At 47.4% G+C, this 21,770-nt stretch overlaps 1 protein-coding gene across 11 annotated transcripts in view; it reads right to left on the bottom strand.

Moving 5' to 3' along the window:
* Nucleotides 1-21,770, bottom strand: part of TEAD1 (TEA domain transcription factor 1) — a 261,401-nt gene that overhangs the window by 66,425 nt on the left and 173,206 nt on the right. For 5 of the 11 annotated variants that reach the window (XM_059136498.1, XM_059136472.1, XM_059136504.1 and 2 more), the window contains 3 exons: nucleotides 10,393-10,457; nucleotides 7,941-8,003; nucleotides 7,789-7,851 (listed from right to left, as the gene is read on the bottom strand). In XM_059136498.1, the coding sequence (XP_058992481.1) occupies nucleotides 7,789-7,851; nucleotides 7,941-8,003; nucleotides 10,393-10,457 (191 nt within the window). The remainder of the gene's footprint in view (nucleotides 1-7,788; nucleotides 7,852-7,940; nucleotides 8,004-10,392; nucleotides 10,458-21,770) is intronic. The other 6 variants (XM_059136528.1, XM_059136554.1, XM_059136509.1 and 3 more) reach the window with 2 other exon arrangements.

Genomic DNA, 21,770 nt, shown 5'->3' with positions numbered 1-21,770 from the left:
CCTGCTTTGGGAACTGTGTTAAGCACTCCACAGGGCGCCCACAGCCTTGCCATTCGGGGAACTTGGGAGTCTAACGGGGCCCAAGTGATCAGAAAGCCTTAGAAGCCCTGGTCCCCATTCTATAACCTTTCAGCACCATGTTCCTCTCAGGTACTGTCTACACTGGAGGCCTGCTAATAATGGGATGTCTCTAGGAAGGAATACAAGGAAAGAATGAGGCTGTTTCTGTTGCCCTGAAAAAGCAAACCTAGTTCTGCTCGGTTCATACAGAAAGGCACACGCATTCAGTCCCCCAGTTTACACCGGGAGCCCTGCATCACCACTGGTGAGCGGTTCTAATTCCATCACACCCAAGCACGAGAAATTAGTGGTCTCTAGTCTCAGCTTTAACTCACTTAAATTAGAAACAAGGTAGGGAAAGTATCACTGGGGAGAGAGGGTGCACTTCAAAATGCAAAAGAACCCCGTGAAGGTCGGCAGATGCCAGGAGAGGCAGCACATCATTTCCCGAATGCCACAGCCAGGCCCAGTATCTGGTGCTGGTGCGAAGCCCGAGGAGGGGGTCGTCTCAGGCTTCTTGGGCCCAGTGACCATAGACAGCCAATGCCTGAAGGAACAGAGGGGCTCAGGGGGCCATGGGGAGCACCCATGGATGAAGCAAAGCATGTGTCCCATGTGGACGGGCCCATTCCTGGCTGGAACCAGTGGTGACACCACTGGGAAGGGGTAGTGTGGATGGTGGCAATGCCCCAGCAAAGTTCCTGAACTCTTTGCGAGAATTAAATCAGCGGTCTGAACTTTTAAGCTCTCTGCTTATTGGAAGGAACGGCAGACTGGAAAGAATGGCTTGCTCAGAAATCAAATCACAAAAGGCCAGCAGGGCGAGAATGAAGAAAACAGCCCCGGAGAGTACATGCAGCTCGTACATGAGTCACCAACAACTGGACACAAGCGGACCATCTCAGGCCTTTCCCGGCATGACGCAATGTCAGCAAGTGCGGGCTTTTCCTCGGCGTGAGCCCGGAGCTTGACGCCAACACGTCTGCTGCCCGAGATGTATTCCCGCTGAGGTTAGGGCAGAATGAAGAGCTCCTTTCCTCGGGGTCCCATCGGGACCTGTATACTCCCCAAAACGCACTCCACACAAGGGGTCTAGTCCATCCTCTCAGGAGGATGGCGGTCCACAGCGTGGCGGCGGCCTGCAGGGCGCCCTTCTGCTGCTGTGAGGAAAGGGAGGCCTCTGGGCAGGGACGGACCCACCTCCCAAGGCAACGGAACACAAAGAGATAGACACTCAGGGCGGGAAACTCAAAGTAGGAGCTCTGAGGAGCACAGAAAGACGGCTTCCTGTGTGGACGACACATCTGCATTCATTCTAGGGGCTGGGATATTCAATCCCCGGAGCTTAAAAAATATAGATAAGAAGAGCTAATGGCCTCTTGGCCCATTCATAGTGAGTGAAATCATTCAAAGGCAGGAATAGTTCCAAGAGTTGCAGCCCAGTGTTCAGACCATACCACACCTGGTCTTCTCGGACTGTGGGGCCGGAGATGGCAGTGAGGGGGAGACCAGGGGAAGCGAAACTGTGACGGGGGGACACCACCGCAGATGCAGCTGGTGACACAGGGGCCAAAGCAGGGAAGTCTGCATCCCTGGAATTCCTCAACGCCCGTTGCACAGACCCAGAGGTGGCCGGCACGCTGTAGCTGCATGGCTGCATCTTCTACCTTAGAACCAGAATCGGGCCTAGTTACGAAGCCCCAAGTCACCGAAGAACGACTTCGTGCCTGGAGAGCCGTGGGCCACAAGGATTCTGTCGGGGTAGGGGCCACAACATGGCACGTCCAACATCAAGACAGGATGCCCTCCAAGCGAAGCTTTATTTCCGACCAGCAGTTAGCACCCTCATGTGTCTCTTAAGGCACTTTGGTCAAAACGATTAAAGCAAAAAACCTGCAAAATCTATGTTTAATGTCCAAATTTCCGGCCTGCTGGCCACAAATGCCTTGCATTTCCTTAAACCATCGTAGAAGGCTCTTGAATCTCAACTGCACTCTGGGGACCCCTTTACCCCTTCTCCCTACCCTACTGCCCCAGTTTCTCTGCTCCTGGTTCTTCATCTCTTTGCACCAGGCCTCGACCACTTCACCGTTCCCTCCATCTGCTTGCCCCTGGCATCCCTCCCTTATGGCTACAGTTTGTGTCCAAGGTCAACCCAAGTTGTTGGTCAAGTCTATCTTGATCAAGTCTATCCTGGCTTAGGCTGCTATACATCGTAGAGAAAAGTCTCATGTTGGTAGCAATGGATTTAGCACAAACTCAGAGTAAATGATGAATTAAAAACCTAGATTCATTTCAGGACAGGGCAAAAGGAGAAAACAGTTTTCAGTGGATTTACTTTCTTAGGGAAATAAGAGGCAAGGAAAGGTACTGTTGATGGGGAGTGAGGAGAAGAGGGAGATTGAGACTGGCTGGGGAAGGGAGTTGGGGAGAGGAAATTAGGAAAAGTAAGAATAATGGTTTGCCATTTGATTCATTCCACTAGAAAAAAAAACTATTAAAGGAAAAATGGCCTAATGAACATGATCATTTCTGCTTGGTATGAACATAAATATAGCACTTCTCTGCACTTTTTAACTTCGTTGTATTTAAAATGTCGCAACCCAAATTCAGAGTTCATTTTGATGTAATTTTATAGTGAATGGCTATGACTTTAAGAGAACCCGACCTTCGAAAACCTAGTTCCATGCTGCTACTGAAAAGTTTTGGTGTACACTTTTCAGACTCCGTACACGTTTCAGACTCAGTAAGGACAGGAGTTTGAAACAGAAATAATCTATTCTTCAAAAACACTGAGGAAGGAAGAGTTCACGGCAGCCCCAGCGGACTGGCGTGGGAACCAGCCGTGGGGAGGGGAAGCGCTAATGTGAGCCACTGAGCTGCGCCCCGGGAGGGGGTGGGTATGTGGCTGCCCTGTCTAGGCCCTCACTGCTCTCTCAGCACCCCCTGCATTAGGCTCCCTGCCTCCAGCTCTGCCTCCCTCTTGGCCATCCCTCTGAAAACAGTGCGAGAGAGCTTTCCAAAGCTTAAGTGTGAGTGCTTCGCACACGCTCCCCAAGGCCGGGAGGGGACTACCTCACCCTCCCATAGATGACCCAGGACCCTGTTAGGTTCCTCCAGTCTTGTTCCCATCCCATGCCTCCAAGTAATGGTGTTCTTGGTGATTCCCCAAACACCCCCATATCTCGGGGGAACTGTCTGCCTTCCTGAGTGCCCACTTCTGCTGGCACCCCCTCCAATGAGGCTTTTCTTACTTCTCCCACATTCAGAACCACCCACTCTTTTCCACTGCAGTCCCCCAGCTGTGGGACAATCTACTGGAAGCCTCATATTGCTCCCAAATGTGGCCAAAAGCAACAGAAAAGCTTAGTGGTCCTCAAGAACAGACACTCTGCATATTTGACTCTCTAAGCCCAATATCTGCTCAAGGATCTAGAACACACTGGATTCTCAGTGAAAAGTTTGCTGGAGTGAATTAATCACTTCTGTGCTTTATAAAGCTTGAATCTTTGTGGAAATCTTAAACTTTCCCCCAAAGCAAATTTTGTTATAAAAATTAAAATTAGGGGCGCCTGAATGGTACAGTCAGTTAAGCATCTGCCTTCAGCTCAGTTATGATCCCACGGTCCTGGGATCAAGTCCCACATCGGGCTCTCTGCTTAACAGGGAGTCTGTTTCTCCCTCTCCCTCTGTGCTCTATCTCAAATAAATATATAAAATCTTTTTTAAAAAAGTTAAGATTAAAGCCCACACATTTGGGGGCAAATCTGGCTCATGAACAAGCACTCTGAGAACTGCTTCTGCAATTAGCAGAAGCCTAAAGCCGACCTTTGCAACTTATTTTAAATAGATATTCAAGGGCTGGACTGTGACACAGGAATGACCATTCTCTCCATGAGTGTGTTTTCTTCAGAGGAATATGGCAGAGCCTCCTGCAGGGCACACACTGTCCTGTAGAGGCTGCAGGAACAGCTGAGAGGAAGTTACCTCCTTGTCCCTTTGCCTCAAGCAAGGTGGTGGTTTTCAAACCTTATTCAGTGGAACAGCCAAAGAGGCCACTGCTAAAGATAAAAGAGCATGAGCTTCAGTCAAAACAGCATTTACTCATTTGGAGGTGCCTGGGTGGCACAGTCTGTTAGGTGTCTGACTCTTGGTTTTGGCTCAGGTCCTGATCTTAGGGTTGTGAGATCAAGCCCTGTGCCAGGCTCCAGATTCTACTTGAAGTTCACTTCTGATTCCCTCTCTCTCTCTCCCTCGGGCCCTCCTGCTCCTGCTCTATCAAATAAATAAATCTTTAAAAAGAAAAAGAAAAAGAGTGTTTACTCATTTATATAATAAATGTTTTGACTAAGATTTCAGTCTGAAGTATGAGTTTGTGGCTTAAAAAAGGCTGGAAAGTGACTAGCCTCAAGGACTCTAGCACACCCTTCCCTGGGAATGAGAAGGGGGGGTTCTAGGCATTTGGGCTCACGTGGAGGCCACACTTGGCAGTGGTCCTAGGTCTGAGCAAACCACCTTTTTTCAACTCCAAGGGAGGACCAAGAGATGAAGCTTGGCTTCATTCTTCAAAGGAGGGCTACAGGCCTCTGTCCACCACCAGAGAATAGAAATCCTTGACTTGTAAGCATATGTTCAAGTGACCAGTGGCAGGCTGAGGTTGGCAGGCAGGGACAGGTCCTGAAGTGGCCAGGCAGCAGCCACCTTCCCTCCAGGAGGCCTTGCCACATCTTCTCAGGCAAACCACATCTCTGTGAAATCTTGATACTTCCTGCCGCCCCCCCCCCATCGCCCACCCAGAAGCTACTCTCATCGCCTGCTGGGATGACTTCCGCCTTCTGTGGCAACTTTATCTCGTTAGTTCGTGTGGGAGGCCAAGATGACATGGCTATGAGCCTGACCCCCCAACGAACTCAACCGGGAGCCTCAGCCCTGCCTCCCATAGATGTGCTGTTAGACTCCAGAGCTGAATGGGGGAGCACAGAGAAACAGGTGCCATCAACCTCTCCTACAGGACCACCTCCCGGGTACAGCTGGTCAGGAAGGTTAGGGAAGGTGTCTCTAATGTCAAACACCCATGGACAGTGAAGGCGGCACCCTCTCTGCAGGCAGGCGACAGCTGGTCCCATGCTCCTGGACTGCCCTAATGTCCTCTGAGTGGTGACACAGCAGCTCTGTGGCTAGGACCTCACTGCCCTGAGTTATGGGTGACTGCCACAGGGTCAGGCACACACGAAGCCTACACCTGGACCAAGGGCTAGAAGTTAAAAATTCACCTTGCTTCTAAAAGGTGGGCACCGAGGAAAAGATCCGTAGCAAGATCTTTTGCCCAGCTCCAAGGGACATGAGGGGTGACACGGGACTGTGCCAGCACGAAGCCTTCTGCTTAAAAACCGTCTCCCACCTCCACTGGACACAGCCCCGCCTGAAAGAGCAGGTGTTATGATTCAGAAAGATCTGAGTTCAAATCCTGACAGTGACATGTGCTAGGCTTGGGGAGCTCCGGGCACATCAATTAAACTCCTAGAACCCTGGTTTCCTCAGTGTTACTCCTTAAACTCTCAATAATGGAACTGCCTTGGCAGCGAGCTCAGTGGAAAGACCGTCCAAGAGGCCCTCAGCACACTTGACTCCTGTCTTTGCATTCCCATCACCACGCGGCACGTCCCTAGGATTCCCTCCACGTTTGTTCTTGGCTCTGTCTGCTAACACTCACCATCCCACAGTGCCCTGTACTTCCAACTCCCATTTCCACAGCCAGCTCTGTGAATAGGGGGTTGACTGTTCAATGCCCACCATGATGAACGCCATGCCCAGAACGCTCAACGGGTATTAGCTGACTGGAAGAACAAAGGCCTCCCTTCTTCCAAGAATAATGTGGCAGGGAGGAAGGCAAGTAAATGCAAGAAGATGCAGGTGGCTCTCAGAGCTGAAAGGCTGAGCTGGTTGCTACCCGACCACCCGTTGCTGCCTCCTCCTTGGGTCTGCCCCCCAAGCAGACTGGGCCAAGGCTGAAAGGAGGGGGAGAGTCACCTTTTCTTATTTTGGAAGAACAAACATAGATACAGCCGTGTGTTTGGGGGTACACGTATGTATAAAGTAATGGTAAACGGTTTCTGCCGAGGAAGACTCTTCAGGTTCCCAAATGAGAAAAAGAGCCCTTCCCGCATCCCATGGGGATTCCCTTCTGGACAGGAGAGCTTTGTTTGTCATGTACAGGGCTTCTGGTCCAGGGCGGTGGGCCCGGGGCGGGGGGTAGGGGTAGGGGCAGCAGGAACCACACGGATGGTAGAGAAATAGAGCAATTCATAACATCGCAGATGGGAACACAAAATCGATGTCTGTAAACTTCTTTTGTACATCATTAATTCGTTAGCGCAGAGAAACCAGAAACAGAGTCAGAACTTGAGCAAACACTGGGGTAGTTGCATCCACATAGAGAGGACGGCACCCTTGGTTAAAAAGCAGGATCTATGAGGTTATCTTAGTCTTCCAACTAACTGCTCAGCCAGTGCAGCTAAAAGCCAGCCACCATCAGCCACACGTGCGAGCGAGCAAGCATGCTGCCCACTGCAGAGGGCCACCAAGTGCTCCTTCCTGGTCACTAGTGCTGTTCCACAGCCAGCCTTGTTGGCATAAAAGAAAAAAAAATTTGGGAGGACTTTGGGAATGATCCCAGTGTCGACTGTTCGGTGCTGTGAAATCACACTTTGTTCTTTAGGTTTAGTACAAAAACAAATTTAATTACTGTACGGGGAAAATCAGAACGTAACAACCATGAAAAAGGTAAGTGGGAAAGGCAATGACATGGGCTACAAACTCATTTTTATTAAAAAGTAAAGCACTTCTGTGCAAACTATAATCCCTCCGTATTTCTAAAATAGGGCATTATGGGGAAAAAAAGTCATTTATGTTTTACTGTAAATCTTGGAAGGGGAGAAAAAAAGGAGAGCTTGCATTTTAAAACTCTCAGTGCCTCTGTTTATTCCGGCAAAATATATTTTCAGAGACTGGAAAATCAGACACCCGTAAAGAACAATTAAATTCACATATAAATGGAATTGCAAACATGGATTTCTTTGAGAGCTTTCCCATCTCTAAGATCTTTTTTTTTTAAGGCCTCACCTCAATTTTTTTTTTTTTCCAAGTAACAGAGCCGTACATTTATAAAACAGTATTGAGCAATATGGAAGAAATCTGGCAGAAAATCCTCTCTGTGTTGAAAGAACACATGAAAAATTACTTGAAAAAGACATGTCTTTCGTTAAGTATTCTTTAAAATAAATGAAGAGCGTAAAATAACTTCTCACTATTCTTTTAAAGTAATTTCATGGTAACTACTCTGGAAGTTGATTCTTATTTTATTTATTTGCTATTTCTACAATAACTTGGTGTCTCTGGACTTTTCTTCCCCCCTCTCGTAGCCCAGGGCTGTTTGGTGGACATGTGAAGGTTAAAAAAAAATCATGTTTCTGTGCTGAAAAGTTATCAAGACCAGCTCTCTGCTGCATTTGCATTGTTATTAGGGACACACACACACACACACACACACTGAGCTTAATGTGAGGCTAGTACAGAAAGAGAGATTAGACACAAAAGAAATGTAAACAGCTCTCACATGCGAGGAAACTAGGTTACGAGAATCCCAGCACCAGGCATTCACCAGTCACCATGGAAAACAGGAAGTGAGATGCATAGCAACCACAAGCCAAAAAGCAGGAAAGCGCATACCTTTAGCTTGGAATGAAAATCACGAGATTTCCTTCTGGCAAGAACCTGAATGTGACTAGACACCTGCAGGGTAGGGGAAGGGAGGAAAACAAAGGAAAAGCCTGTAACCATGGAGATGAAAAGCCCCCTACAACTGGGCAAGCCAGACGTACCTTAATGGCGGCTTGAATTTCTCGAACTTTCTTTCTTGCTAAGACCTGTATATGACTAGACACCTACATTGTTCGGGTTTATGAGGGGAAACAAAACAAAACAAAACAAAACAAAAAAAGGAAATCAAATATAAAATCGCTACTCCTTGGGAGGGTTCTGGGGTAGGGGGTGGAGGGGAGGTTATTTGCATCTCAACAAAGCTCTGCAGTTAGGAGTACACAGTCCCAGCCAGACACCAAGCCCCCAGCGCTGTTCTAAGCTTTTCAGACTGGGTCATCACTGCAGTGACTTGATTCAGGATGAAAGTTAGGCTGCTCTTAGTTTTCTCACCAGGGAGAAATCACGGGCTCGGGATGAGAGGGGGAGAGTGGAGTTGTTTTCTTTATGAAATTTAAAAGGTGGGGCTAGAGGTAAATGAAAATATTTATAGCTTCTCAGTATCAGGAGGGAAAATCCCTTCTTCTCAATTTAGAAGAGACTATCCATAAATTAGCACATTCTGCAGAATCAAAAAGCTGAAGCTGTCGGTTATATTCTGATCTCATTAAGAGCTCTGGATTCTGTAGCAAATGTTAAAATAATACTGACATGTAAATTAGATCTCAAAGAGAAATGGAAAGACCCAGTTAGCAGAGCAATTTTTTTTTCCCCCTTATAAATATCTTTAATCCTTCCACTCTTCTGGATATTGACTGGGCGCCAAGTGGATTTGCATATTATTACAAAGCGAAAAGTGTGAATACAGCCAGCCAGCCATCCTGTTAAAAATCTGGGTTGAAAACCACACGATTTGCTGAACAACAAATTCACATTGGAGAGGTATCACCAACGGCTGCCTAAAAACATCCCCAGGACGCCGGGGTGTGGAAAGCCAGCCAAGCCCAGCTTCTGAAACACAACGATTCCACTGGGTAAACAAATTTGCATCTCTTTCAGCAGGACTTGGTTAAATTTAGAAGAGTCCCCCAGTGAAGGGCTTGGGCCCATGACCAGAGCTCCTAGACTAGCAGACAGCTCAGGCCCAAGGCTTTCAGCATGTTGGGAATTAGATCTGTCTGTTTCAGAAATTCAGAATCTTCCATTTAAAAGTTCAGCGACTCAGACTGAGAAAGGTGGTTATTTTATTTCAAATACTCTGCTGACTCTAAAAACAGGATTTAGGGTAATAAAAGATCCTTTTATCTTTCAGTTTCAATGATTTTTTTTTCCCAATTTGTTTTTTGTTGTTGTTGTTGTTATTGTTGTTTTTAAGTACAGAGAAGCAGGAACTCCCCCATCTCTTCACCCCTCCATCCGGCTCCTGCTTTCACTTGCTCTCATCCGAGTTCTGTTCTCACGTGATTCTCTGACTTGCTGAGGGCCTCTGTCCACTGCTGGGGCGGGGGGTGGGGGTGGGGGGACATCCACTGAACAGACAATGCCCCTGCCTCTGTGCACTGGCAGGAGGCCACAGCCCTCTGTGCTGACTCAGCAGCCAGGCTCCTGGCGGGGGCACATGGAAGCATTCCTGGGGAAAAGCTCTCCCCGCTGTAAACACTCATGAAAACAACTCATCATGGAGCAGAGAACTGGAATCTGCTGCTCACACTTAGCGAGACCACAGCTGAGCTCGCCTTTTGGTACGATGATCTTTTTTTAAAAAAATCCATGCCAGATAGATCCGCATAGGTCAACGTCCAAAAGTAATTTTGTTCTGTTAACAACTCACCCGTGAGGATCGTCTGATTCCACCCACCCCGGCCCCTCTTCCTTCCTTTCTTTTTCTGTTTTTCGTTAAACCCGAATTTCTCATCCATTCCAGTTCTGAACTGGGTCGGGGGGTCTGGGCTGCTTTCCATCAGAAGGAACAAGGAGAGCCAGAGCCCTGACAAAGGGCAGAGCAAAATTCCTGACACTGCTCTGCCCAAAGGTTCTTTAAGTTGTAACTTCATTTCCGTCACAGCAGCTACTGACCAAAGGCCATAAGCGTGAGAAGCAACCGGTCACTGAGCGCGCACCGTTCAGTATTATGTTCGGGCCAAGACTCAGAGCTGCTGGGGTTACTGTTCCATCGAAATGATGACTCACGGGTAATGGTTCCAGGATTTTACAATGCGCAAAATCTCCAAGTTTCACGACCTCCGAGCATACAGTAGCGCCCGCAGCTGTCGCGGTGTTTACAGATGCGCAGTTCGGGAAAGAACTGGAGGTATTAAAATATGGTAAAGGAGCAGTGTCTACACTGTCCTTGGAGGAGACGCTTTCCCAGATATGTGAGACCACACAGTGAGGGGTCACTGAAATGATGAACAGTGAAAACTGAGCCAATGGAAAACACCTACAACACTGATGTCCTTACAGGGGACTCCAACTGGGGGCTCCTAGGAGCCAAAGCACAGACAGCCACTGCAGCCAAAATGCCTTGTTGGGGCCATTCGCTGACATGCACAGTGTCCAGGCTGGTTAGTTTACCTGTTTCCTGGTCCTCGTCTTGCCTGTCCTGAGTTTGATGTATCTGGCTATCAATTCATTCCTACCTGAAAGAAAGAAGAATTTACAATAAGATGGGTTACCTTAAACACACACACACACACAAACGAAAACAAAAAACAGCCTCTGAAAGCTAAAAAAAAGAATTTAGAATCAGGACTCCTTAAGTGGGAGCTGCACACCTATTAATGCTAGAAAAAGAAAACAGTACAATTGTCTGCAACAATACTTACTAGGGGAAATGTAGCATGAAGGGCATTTAATGATGAACTAGGATTAACAACTGAAGACAGAAATGTGTCTCTTGGTTTCTTTACAGGCTCATACCTAAAGGGGTGCTCAACTTGTACGAGCAACTGGTGAGGGGGCCACAAACCCACAAACCCGTTTCCGTCCTAAGTGTTCATGCCCGGTCCTCCTCACCCAGCCTTCTAGTTACCTCCCATTAGAGCCAGCAGAACCACTGGGGAATGAACTGCTCCTACCAGGGAAGGAGACACTACCCAGAGGTTGTCACTGTGCTAGTAACTAACTACACACAAGGTCATGTTCATGAAAGAGAAAAAGAAAAAAAAATGACTTAACCTCCTCAAAATTTCATAACCTGTAGGGGAAACAATATGAGCCTACCCGGCCAGGAGATGGGAAGGACAAACAAATCACCTGACTTTGAAGAACTGTATAATGTGATGGGAAAAGACAGCCCTGGAGCTAAGTGGGGATGGGTACGACTGATACCACATGAGCTTTGGGGCTCGCTGTAGGGTTTGTCTCTGCTCTCCAACGTCCCAGACAAAGCTGCGTACCTGAAGATGGCAAGAGCTTTGTTTCTGCCCCGAAGCCTCCCCAGCACGCAGCACACTGCTGGGCACTCAGAGCAAATGAGGATATAACACAGCCTCTGGTCCAAGGGAAGGACCACACTCCCCCAAATCTCCCCTGGCAGAACCAGTGGCATTACTGATGACCGACCCAAGAGTATGGAAATCTCGCCTGATGATTCTCAAGATTCCCTCAGCACTGCCTAGATGGTTCCCGTCATCAAGGCTCTGCCTGCCTGTCTGTGGTAGGACCACAAAGGACAGGATCACAACGGGAAGGCAGAAGAATCATGGACTCCTGGGGCTGGGAAGTGCCTCCACGTCATCCACTCCCACTAGTAGAAGCCTCAATTCTTAGAAGCCTAACCAAGCACTTCTAGAATTATGGAAGCAGTTCATTTTACCTTAAAACATTTTTAAGGGGAAAAAAAAAGGACGCTTCTTATTTGGGGCTTCTTCTTATAACTTTCATCCCCCAGATTCTTTCTTTTTTAAAAGATTTTATTTAATTATTAGAGAGAGAGCGAGGGTGGGAACACAAGGAGGGGGAGTGGGAGAGGGAAAAGCAGGCTTCCTGATGAATGGGGAGCCTGATGCAGGGCTCTATCCCAGGAGCCTGGGATCATGACCTGAGCTGAAGGCAGATGCTAAACCGACTGAGCAACCCTCTCCTTGTTCCTCTTAACAAGAACAAGGCTCTGCACATGACTGACTTTCAGATATTAATGACAGCTTTCAGGTCTTCCTGGAGTTGTACTCAGTTGTACTCCTCTGTTTCTGTTACCTGTGACAGCTTTGGAACACTACCATATCCATCCAGGGAACCATCCTTTGTCTAGTTTCTTCTCATAGCCTCTCAGAGCCCAGAACTACAGTGGTGTTCCTCCTATGACAAGTCCATAGCAGAAGTCTATCACCTCCCTCATCCTAAATACTCTACCTCTGTTAATGTGACCTAACGCTGCATTTGATTTTGGGGAACCACAATCAACTGTCAAATTTGTATCATTTGAACTCGTAAATGTCTTTTTCATATAGACTACTCCTCTGATAGATCCTACCTCTGTGCCCAGTATTTTCATGCATAGCTGGGATTTTTCTGATCCAAATACAGAACCTTACACTTATTTCCACTTCATTTCATCCCATTAGATTAAGCCTATCATTGCAGCCTGTCAGGATCCTCTCAGATCCTGATGCTTGTCTGAACTTACCCTTTCAGCACAGGAAAAGGACCTCTAAATTCAGGTTAAAGAACTGCTTCTCCAAGCATTCTCTCTCAAACTTCTGAGAACTACCAATATCCCCTCTAGTGTCATTGGGGTCTACTTCTCCATCTCTCAGATGGTTGTACAGATTTTGCAATTTGTCTCAAAGGCTCGCCGACAGCCGAGCCCAGCCAGGAGTACCTAATTACCAGAAGCCAGACCTGAACGACAACGTCTGCAGACTAGCCAAGCACCCTCCAGCTCAGGGCCTCCCTGTGCGTCCTGTTCAGGGCTGTCTGAGTGGCCAGCACGAAATAAATCCGGGGTTCTGCATTACACGCAATTTCATTTGAACCTTATCCTGATGGCAAAAACGCCCCCTGCCCCCCTACTCTTTCTCTGTGATAAGAAGACAGGTTGTGTGGTGTGTGTGACACATAACTGTAACTGATTGCTTAGAGCCCCTGAATGAATGGTGAGATCAACACCCAGGACAGCCACGTGCAACTGCGCACACCCTGGGGTCTATGCATATGACACCCCTTGGGATTAGTGTCAAGGCAAACTCTAATTAAAGCACTTCCGAAAATTACTACAACTACAGCATGCCCTCACCCGGCACCTGTCACGTGCTGAGCAAGAGATCACAACCACCATTTCACTGTAACTTGCCGTGACTCTCCTTGCCCATTCTTTTTTTTTTTTTTTTTTTTTTTTAAAGATTTTATTTATTTATTTGACAGGCAGAGATTACTGCTGAGAGGCAGGCAGAGAGAGAGAAGGAGGAAGCAGGCTCCCTGCCAAGCAGAGAGCCCGATGTGGGGCTCGATCCCAGGACCCTGGGATCATGACCTGAGCCGAAGGCAGAGGCTTTAACCCACTGAGCCACCCAGGCACCCCTCCTTGCCCATTCTTAACCTTTCAAAACCCTGTTCCTTCTTCCATACCACATCTGAAACCACGAAGGGTAATTAACTTGGGGTTTCCGTGTTTCTCACCTCAGTGCGGAAATCCGCGGATTCGCATTTTAAATTCAAACTCAACTAACTCTCAGCATCTACCTGATTGAACAAGTGTTTGTTCATCACTTTAGTTCATGTGAATTTTCTAATCACCGTGAGGGTGGTTTCATGTACAGAAATGCTATTTGGGCTTACTGGGTTTTTAAAAATGTGTATTTTATTCATTTACTTAAAAAACAAGTTTAAACACCCTAGCTCATCCTTAAGTTTTAAGCTTGACTTCTATAACTTTTATAATCACTTTCTTTTTTGTTTTTTTTTTCCCCTAAGATTTATTTATTTATTTAAAAGAGAAAGAGAATGTGTGTGTGAGCATTACGGGGGGGGGGGGGGGGGGGAGGGAGGTGTAAAGGGGCAGAGGGAGAGAGTGAATCTCAAGCAGACTCCACGCTGAGCGAGGAGTCAGATACGAGAATCGATTTCAGGACCCTGAGCGGAAATCAAGAGGAAATGAAGAGTCAGACCGAGCCACCCAGGTGCCTTTATAATCCTATTAAAGGACCATTCAAATAATGTTTGGTCCATCTTACAAAGCCATTAAACTCCTTTAAACATTTAAAATTACATATTTAATTTAGAATACATTTAATTCTTTTAATTATTAGAATTATTTGACCTAACTTTTTTTTTTTTTTTTTTTTTTTTTTATTTGACAGACAGAGATCACAAGTAGGCAGAGAGGCAGAGAGAGAGAGGAGGAATCAGGCTCCCTGCTGAGCAGAGAGCCCTATGCGGGACTCGATCCCGGGACCTCGAGATCATGACCTGAGCCAAAGGCAGTGGCTTAACCCACTGAGCCACCCAGGTGCCCCTTGACCTAACTTCTAAAACCTTTCCTTAAACAACTCTTAGAAACCTAATAAATTATCTTCAGCACTCTAATACTGCTTATGAATCTAGTAAGACTTCAACCTTCCCAAAAATCAAGTCTAAATCAGCTACTTGATTTCCCATTTTAATTTGGAAAAACAGGCTAACCTGTTGCATGGGCCAAATTATTTTAAATAATTACTTGAAACATCAAATATGTCTAGATCCTCTAAGTCAAATATTAACACTATGACTTTGCTTCTATTAAAAACTTCTATTTTCAATTCTTAATCTTCCCAGAATTAAAATACGCCTACCCATTATGGAAACAAGTATGGCATTCCAAATGATTTAGGACTATCTTCTTGGCATTTGGGGTTGTCCATATTTTGGGGAAATCAACTAGGTTCTGAATGGATTTTTGTCAGTGACCTTGACAGAACATTCTGAGTCCAATTTCTGTGTATTTCTATAGCACGGCTTCCCATATGGGGTGAATCCACATAGTCCAGAGCCCCGGAATTGAACTGTGGTCCTACAGTGCAGAAGTCCTTTACCAAGGACTGGTAGCTCAGGGCACCAGTTATCACTGATGTAACTCAACTGGTAGCCCTGGCTCCGCACAGCATTGTCTTTTCTTATAACCATGACCAGAGTGCTGGGTATTAGAAGTATTAACCCTAAAATTTCTTACTTTCTCTTCTAAAACACACACACACACACAGAGGCGCCTGGGTGGCTCAGTCCTTCTGCATCTGACTCTTGGTTTCGGCTCAGGTTGTGATCTCAGGATCCTGAGAACTGAGCCTTGCATCTGGCTTTTGTGCTCAGCCTGGAGTCAGCTTGGGACTCACTCTCGCTCTTCCTCTGCCCCTCCCCGGCTCATGCTCTCATGCTCTCTAAAATAAATAAGTAAAATCTTTACAAAATAAAACACGCACATAGAGAGTGGGGCTTGACCAGTCAACTTTATATTACAAACGTGACTTTCAGCAAAGGTAACTAAAAAGTTAGGTATGACTTTCCAAACTAATTCTACTGTCAAGTGGGGACCAGGTTCTTTATCCCTTACGTAATGCCTGCCTGGTGCATCAGGGATATAAAGAGAAGATCCCTGCTTGTCCACAGGGAGGTCACTGCCCAACACAGAGCTAAAAGAGCAAACCAGCTCTCCAGGTCCCACCACAACGACTGCCACGAAAGAGGACCTGATAACACACACACGTTACTGGCCACAAGTAACTGAGAAAGTCTAGAAAGTCTTCTTCCCCAAAGTCCTGAACATAACCTAGGCCCTGAAGAACTGATGGCATTTTCTCCAACATTTTATTATGAAAAATTTCAGACATAACGTAAGTTTCTTTACAGAAAGAATTCCACAGTGCACACTCCAGACCCACCTCCTGGATCCTACCATTCACTTTGTCTATACTCACTAGGACACATCCTTCCCTTCCTCTACCCATCTGCCAAGCTGTCTCATTTTACTGTTGCTGTTGCGTTCCATCTCGCTGTGGTGGTCACAGGCACAGGGACACTCAGACTTAGGTATGCATATCACTCACTAAAGCAGTCAGGCAGATTTTGACAGGCAGCACAGAGGGGTATGAGTGGAAGGCCATTCTAGACAAAAGAGCAGCCCTTCCTTACACATACGAGCAGGAATCTGGCACCTGCTGACCTGCAGGCTCCCGTGACTGCTGCACACTACCTTTCTGAGCCCACGAGTTTCCAGATTCTATGGTTGGCATGCACACGTGCACTCCTTCTTACTTCTCTATACATACTTGGAACAACCTATAGAGCTGAGTGGCAATGCCATGGCCCACCACCAAGTGTCATTACACTACAGCTTCCCTGTGGCATCAAATGGCCTTTGGAAACACATATCCTGATGCTTCTTTCTGTCTGAGGCTCTGCAGCTGCGGCCACTCTGGCTGTTCCCATAGGCAGGAGGCAGAAGCAAAGACAGACAGAGCCCCCTTAATGCTTCTACACTGGGATCCGTACCCTGGCACTGCAACCCAGCTTTCATTTCATCTCTTTCTCTTAAAGAACTTAGCACTGTTGGAAATGAGCCATCACGGCTTCTCCTGCATTCTGGATTGCCATGAAACCTCCCGCTAAAGGGACGGAGGAGAGGGAGACCCCGACAAGGGGAAGGCGCAGAGTTTGCACTGGGCTTGCCTCGCCTACAGGGAAGCCTGGTTAGCGCTGTTGTGGCCTGGGTGTGTGATGGGATGTGGCCTCAAGGTCATGTTTGAGGCACAGCAAATGCAGGGTCTGTGGCTAGAAATTGTAGCCCAGAGACTCAGGGCTTTCAGAGAGTAAGAGCCACTTTGTAATTGAATGGAGGCAGGGAGCCACAAAGGAAGAAGTAACAACTGGAACCTCCTCTTCCTGGCTGTAGCCCAATGCAGAGGCAAAGTCAGGCCAGGGAAGGGCTGAACAGCCCTGGGGGCGGGGGAAGCTCTCACTGATTGATGCACACTGGGCCTCCCTTGGCTGTGAGGGATACCCTTGGCTGTGAGGGTGCCTCCCATCTTTTAACCATGTAAAGAATGAGAATCAGAAAGAAAGCTCAAACTTCTCTTGATTGCTAGAACAAAGCTGCATCAAATAGGGACGGATGCCCTGGCTGTAACCTTCCGGTCTTCCACATACCCTCCTGAACCCCGACTCAGCCCAAGGGCCCTGTCAGACCACCAGAAGCTTCCCTGGTAACCCCTTAGGCTTTCTGAGCTTCGTACCTGCCCGCACAACAGCTTTCATGTCCCATATCGCTCCAGGTCATTTCTGCACACCTTCCAAATGTCTTGTCCTTCAGGAGCCTTTGAGAAGGAAGGGGCCTCCCCTTTCCATAAACATCCCCAGCCTCTGACTTGGGCTGCTTTGATGCTGGCTTACATCCTTCCCACCTTATACGCTATCATTTCGGTACATGTCACAGCTCCAACCAGACGACGGAATCACGGAGAATAAGGACCAATTACATTCATGTTTCCTTTTTCTCCCTTCCAGGCAGCTCAATGTTTGTGGCACAAGTCACTGGCAGGGGCAGAAGGAGGGTTCCTCCTTCCCTATAACCCAGTTTGACACTGGATCATCGACATAAAGTGAGAACAGAAAAGGAAAAGATGACCCTGTGAAAAGAAGCAAAGAAGATGCCTTCCTCCAGGTGAGAACACCGCCGGGACATGGCTCTGTCCTCCAACACAGCAGCAGCACCCAACAGAAAGAACGGTTACGGAGTACTTTCTCAGCACGGTTCTCTAGGTGGTAGTCAAATACTCTCTGGCCATCAGTGCTTTTTTTTCTTTTAATCAGCTGAGCTTCATTTAAAGGAAAAAATATCTTGAATGATGAAAGCCAACAGTGAAAAGCACAATGTGTGAGGGGGACAATGTGTGAGCCAAGCGTCATCAGCCAGAGAGGAGTCGACAGAGCAGGGATGTTTAATGACCCTGTCCTGCCCCATATATAGGGAGTTTGTATCGCTGGAGCCCACCAGAGGGGGCAGCAGAGAGTACGAACTCACCAGGAAGGAGCTGGTAATTCCCCTTTTCTCCGACCCAGCTGCCACTGTACATGCAAGAATGGGGGCCGGGAGGAGGAGAGGGGGAGGTCTACCAAAGCTCATCTGTCACCCTCTAGTCAGACAAGGGACAACACCTACAAGATCACAAGCAACATGCCAGAAGCAGGAGGGCATAAAGATGCCATTTCGCTTCAAGGAACCTACACCAGCGAAAGACTGACCTGTAAGAATGGGGTCCAGTCACCGTGTCCTTCCCCAGGCCTGCGTCCCAGGGGCCACGTCCCGCTTCTCTGACTGCTCACATGATAAATGCCTGCCGCTCCCACTTCCAGACAGCAAGTCCCACAGGAGCATGGAGCACACACTGAGTTTTGTTCACCACTGTACACCCCCCGGATCAAGAACACAGCAGGCCCTCGGGAAATACAAGCTGAGGAATGCATGACCCAATGACAGGGATGGAGACCAGAGTGGGTGGGACAGGGGTACAAAAGCTAAGAGTGGGAATAAAGGGGGATTCACCCCCCACCCAACAGCCAAAAAGAAAAGAAAAGCACCTGAATCAACCCCAGGGCCCTGCCTATGAGGAAGTTTAGACACCAGTGTCTCAGTTAATCCCCGATACAAATCACTGACCAGGGACACCTGGGTGGCTCAGTGGGTTAAGCCTCTGCCTTTGGCTCAGGTCATGATCCAAGGGTCCTGGGATGAAGCCCCACATCAGGCTCTCCGCTCGGCAGGGAGCCTGCTTCTCCCTCCCCCTCTGCCTGCCTCTCTGCCTACTTGTGATATCTCTCTCTCTCTCTCTCTCTCTCTCACAAATAAATAAATTTAAAATCTTAAAAAAAAAAATCACTGCCCAAAAAATCGGCACCCATATGGAAAATCACCAGAAAGGGGCCAGACAACCTGTTCTGGGTCATTAGGAGCTGGTACTTGATGTTCCCAATCTAAAGGTTTACAGAATGGACTGGTGTCCTTCAGGAGGTGAACACCAGCCGGTCCCCTAAAAGAACCTGCGTCTGCGTTCATCCAGGAGCTCAAAGGACTAGCTTTATAAGAAAGAATATGCAGAGGAAGGCTGTGTTAATTCTGGTTCGTTGGAACTTCTCCCTCACATCCCTTCAGGGTTCATGGTCATAATGAAAACCCTGCTTCGGGGCGTTCCCATCGGCCAACGGCAGCTGATAACGTGATAGGGCATGGGTCCCATAAAACACTGCATGTTCCTTCATCTGAGCAGGACGGCTTACAAATCCCACATCCACTGGAATGGTAGTCCACGACCCTAGACTACCAGGGTCAAAAAGAGACAAGCAAGTAAACCTGTCCAATGCTTCACATGAGATACAATCCTGCTATGCTGGAGAGAAATTCTTTTTGTTGTCATTGCTTCTAAGAGGAAAATAAATATGAATGAAGTCAGTTTTTCGAACGGTTTGTTCTCTAGGAAGCGGTAAGAGATGCTAGAGCATCACTTTTTTACTTCTCTAATGGGTAACTTCACGGGCCTTGATTATTTTATGCCTCTGGCTGTTGTTCTTTGCAGTCCCTCCTATACACAGCTACCGACAGAGCATAGCCTGGCTTAGCCACTCTACTGCCCCATGACCTTCAACGGCCCACTGCCCTCGGTCTAAAGGTCAACCTGCTTTAGCATGGTATTCAGTGCTGTCCCAACACCTGGCCCGAAAGCTCTGTTTTCATGCCATACCTCATCCATCGTCACCTGAATCCATCTTACCACCATCAAAATGCATGTGGGGCTTTCAGTCCCCCAAACTATCCTGCCATCCTGAGGTTTTGCTCAGAGTTGCAGTATCTCTTATGACAACCAGGTAAAATCCTTCTAGACCCAGGAAAAAGGGTCTAGAACCCCACGAACCCCGCTCCCCCCACTTAAACATGTACGAGACAGGGAGCATGTGAAGAAGAATGACAGCTAGGGAACCTGGAGCCCACCTCACAGACCAGTGGTTGTCAGAGAAACCACAACATGACAAAGCAAACTGACCGTAGAAGCCAAGGCGAGTTACAAACGAATCGCTTAGCATGGCTTGGCTCTGAAAGGAGCAGAGACTCACCCTTCTGCCCCGCTCTGCCTGCACTGTGGCTCTGGTGCGACTTCCTTGTGTAACGGACTGTGAGCTCCTTAAAGGTAGGGTGTTTGTCTTCAGCGTCTTTGTATTCTGTACACACAAGGTATGTATGGGATTTAATGGAACCTATGCTTCCTGCTCCCTAAACAACACCCCCCACCCAGGCTCTCGGGGAAGTTTTCGTTCACTTTTGGGCATTTGCCTTTTCTTTTACACCCACATCTGATTATGTTGCTTTCTTGCATCATTAGATCGCTGGCCACTGTAAGAAAAACACACACTTCTTCGTCCAGTACCTAGGCCTAACAGTCCATTCCTGTAGAGGGCTCCTCCATTCTGGTACAAGAAGCTTCACAGAGTTCCCACGTCCTTGTCATGCTTTTCCATACCCCCATGCCTCTGTACAGATCGTATGTCCTTAAATGTCCTTTCCCTTCTCCTTTGCGTACAAAATCCCCTCATCCCTGTAAGCCCCAACTCAAATATTTCCTCCCAGAAGTCTTCTGGGAGCCAACCAAACAGAGTTAGTCATCTTCTCCTTTGTATCCTTGTGTACCCAGCTTATACCGGGGGGGGGGGGGGGGGATTCATCCCCCATTGAGAACTGTGTCTACTCCATGGAAATAAATATCTAGTTCTAACTGTACACCAGGCATCTATTAAGGAGGTACTCAATAAATGCTTTCAACAATGAACTGATGAGTGAGCTCTCCTATACACAGGAAAAATGATCTAGAAAAAGATCAGACACAGCAGTCAACACCGGCAGTATCACCTGAAAACTGTAAGCCATTCTACAGTTAAGGCCAACTTCGGGGACAGGCAGCACAATTATCCAGACTTTCGTTCTGCTCTCGTAACTTGGCACCAGGGAGACCAACCCTCCTCACCCCCTTTTACCCGCGCTGACCTCCACATGCCACAGGCCTATGGACCTGGTCCAAAAAAAAGCTAATCTCAACGTCAATTCAGGAGAGTCTTGTTAATGAAAAACTTTGCTAAGAACACTCTGTTTATTTATTAATTATCTGGCCTTTAAAGAAGTGTGAAATCCACACATTCAAAGTGCCAGAAACTGTGGGTCTTTGCTGGAGAACGTTGAACGGCAGCGATGCTGCAGACTGGTTTCTGTTTTGGATTCAGAAGTAGGGCTGCCTACACCTTCGTCTTCCTGGTGAAGATGTGCTTATCAGCTGTGGGAATGCGGGCAACTTGCTTAACGTCTCTAGACCTTTTAGTTCCTCGCCTGTGAAATGGGAATAAAGAACCTCCCCACCAGTAAGAATACCGGAAGCTTCTGGCACCTCGAAATGATTTTAAATGTTCCTGGGGCTATTACCTAATGTCACTGCACTCTCATTGCTTGAACTGGTAATATATATAAGGTTTCTGTCCAGAATACCACACCACATGGCATCTTATATAAACCCCCCATGCTTCTACTCTCAGGGTTACTGAAACCGAACAGCTTTTCCATGCTGCCCTGAAAACGTTCTCAGAATCTTTGCAGCACTCTCAACTTTCAAAATGGGATGGCCACAGAAATGGGTTCCAAGTAAAAGGAGCCCTTTCCTGGGATATCTTCACATTAAAAGGGCATCATACAAGCTACTTACTTGCTACAATAACCTTCTAATTCAGAATAGATTCTTTATTGAATGAGATAGCAGGACTTAGGTTTTGGCCGAGGGCTAAGTGTAGCAAAAATTCTCCTAATTTGTGGCAGATTGTAAAATTATCTTTATGAATAGGCCAGCCCACACATCCCCCACTGGATTTCCAGAATTCAGTTCTTACTGTAAAAACAACTCTCGCTAGAAGAAAGCCAGACCTTCCGTGGCTCCCGCAGCAGCCGCTGGACA

The sequence above is a fragment of the Mustela lutreola genome, chromosome 1, assembly GCF_030435805.1.
Source record: "Mustela lutreola isolate mMusLut2 chromosome 1, mMusLut2.pri, whole genome shotgun sequence".
In the NCBI taxonomy this organism is placed as follows: domain Eukaryota; kingdom Metazoa; phylum Chordata; class Mammalia; order Carnivora; family Mustelidae; genus Mustela; species Mustela lutreola.
Note: the sequence above shows the minus strand (reverse complement) of the source record. Positions and strands in the feature narration are given on the sequence as shown.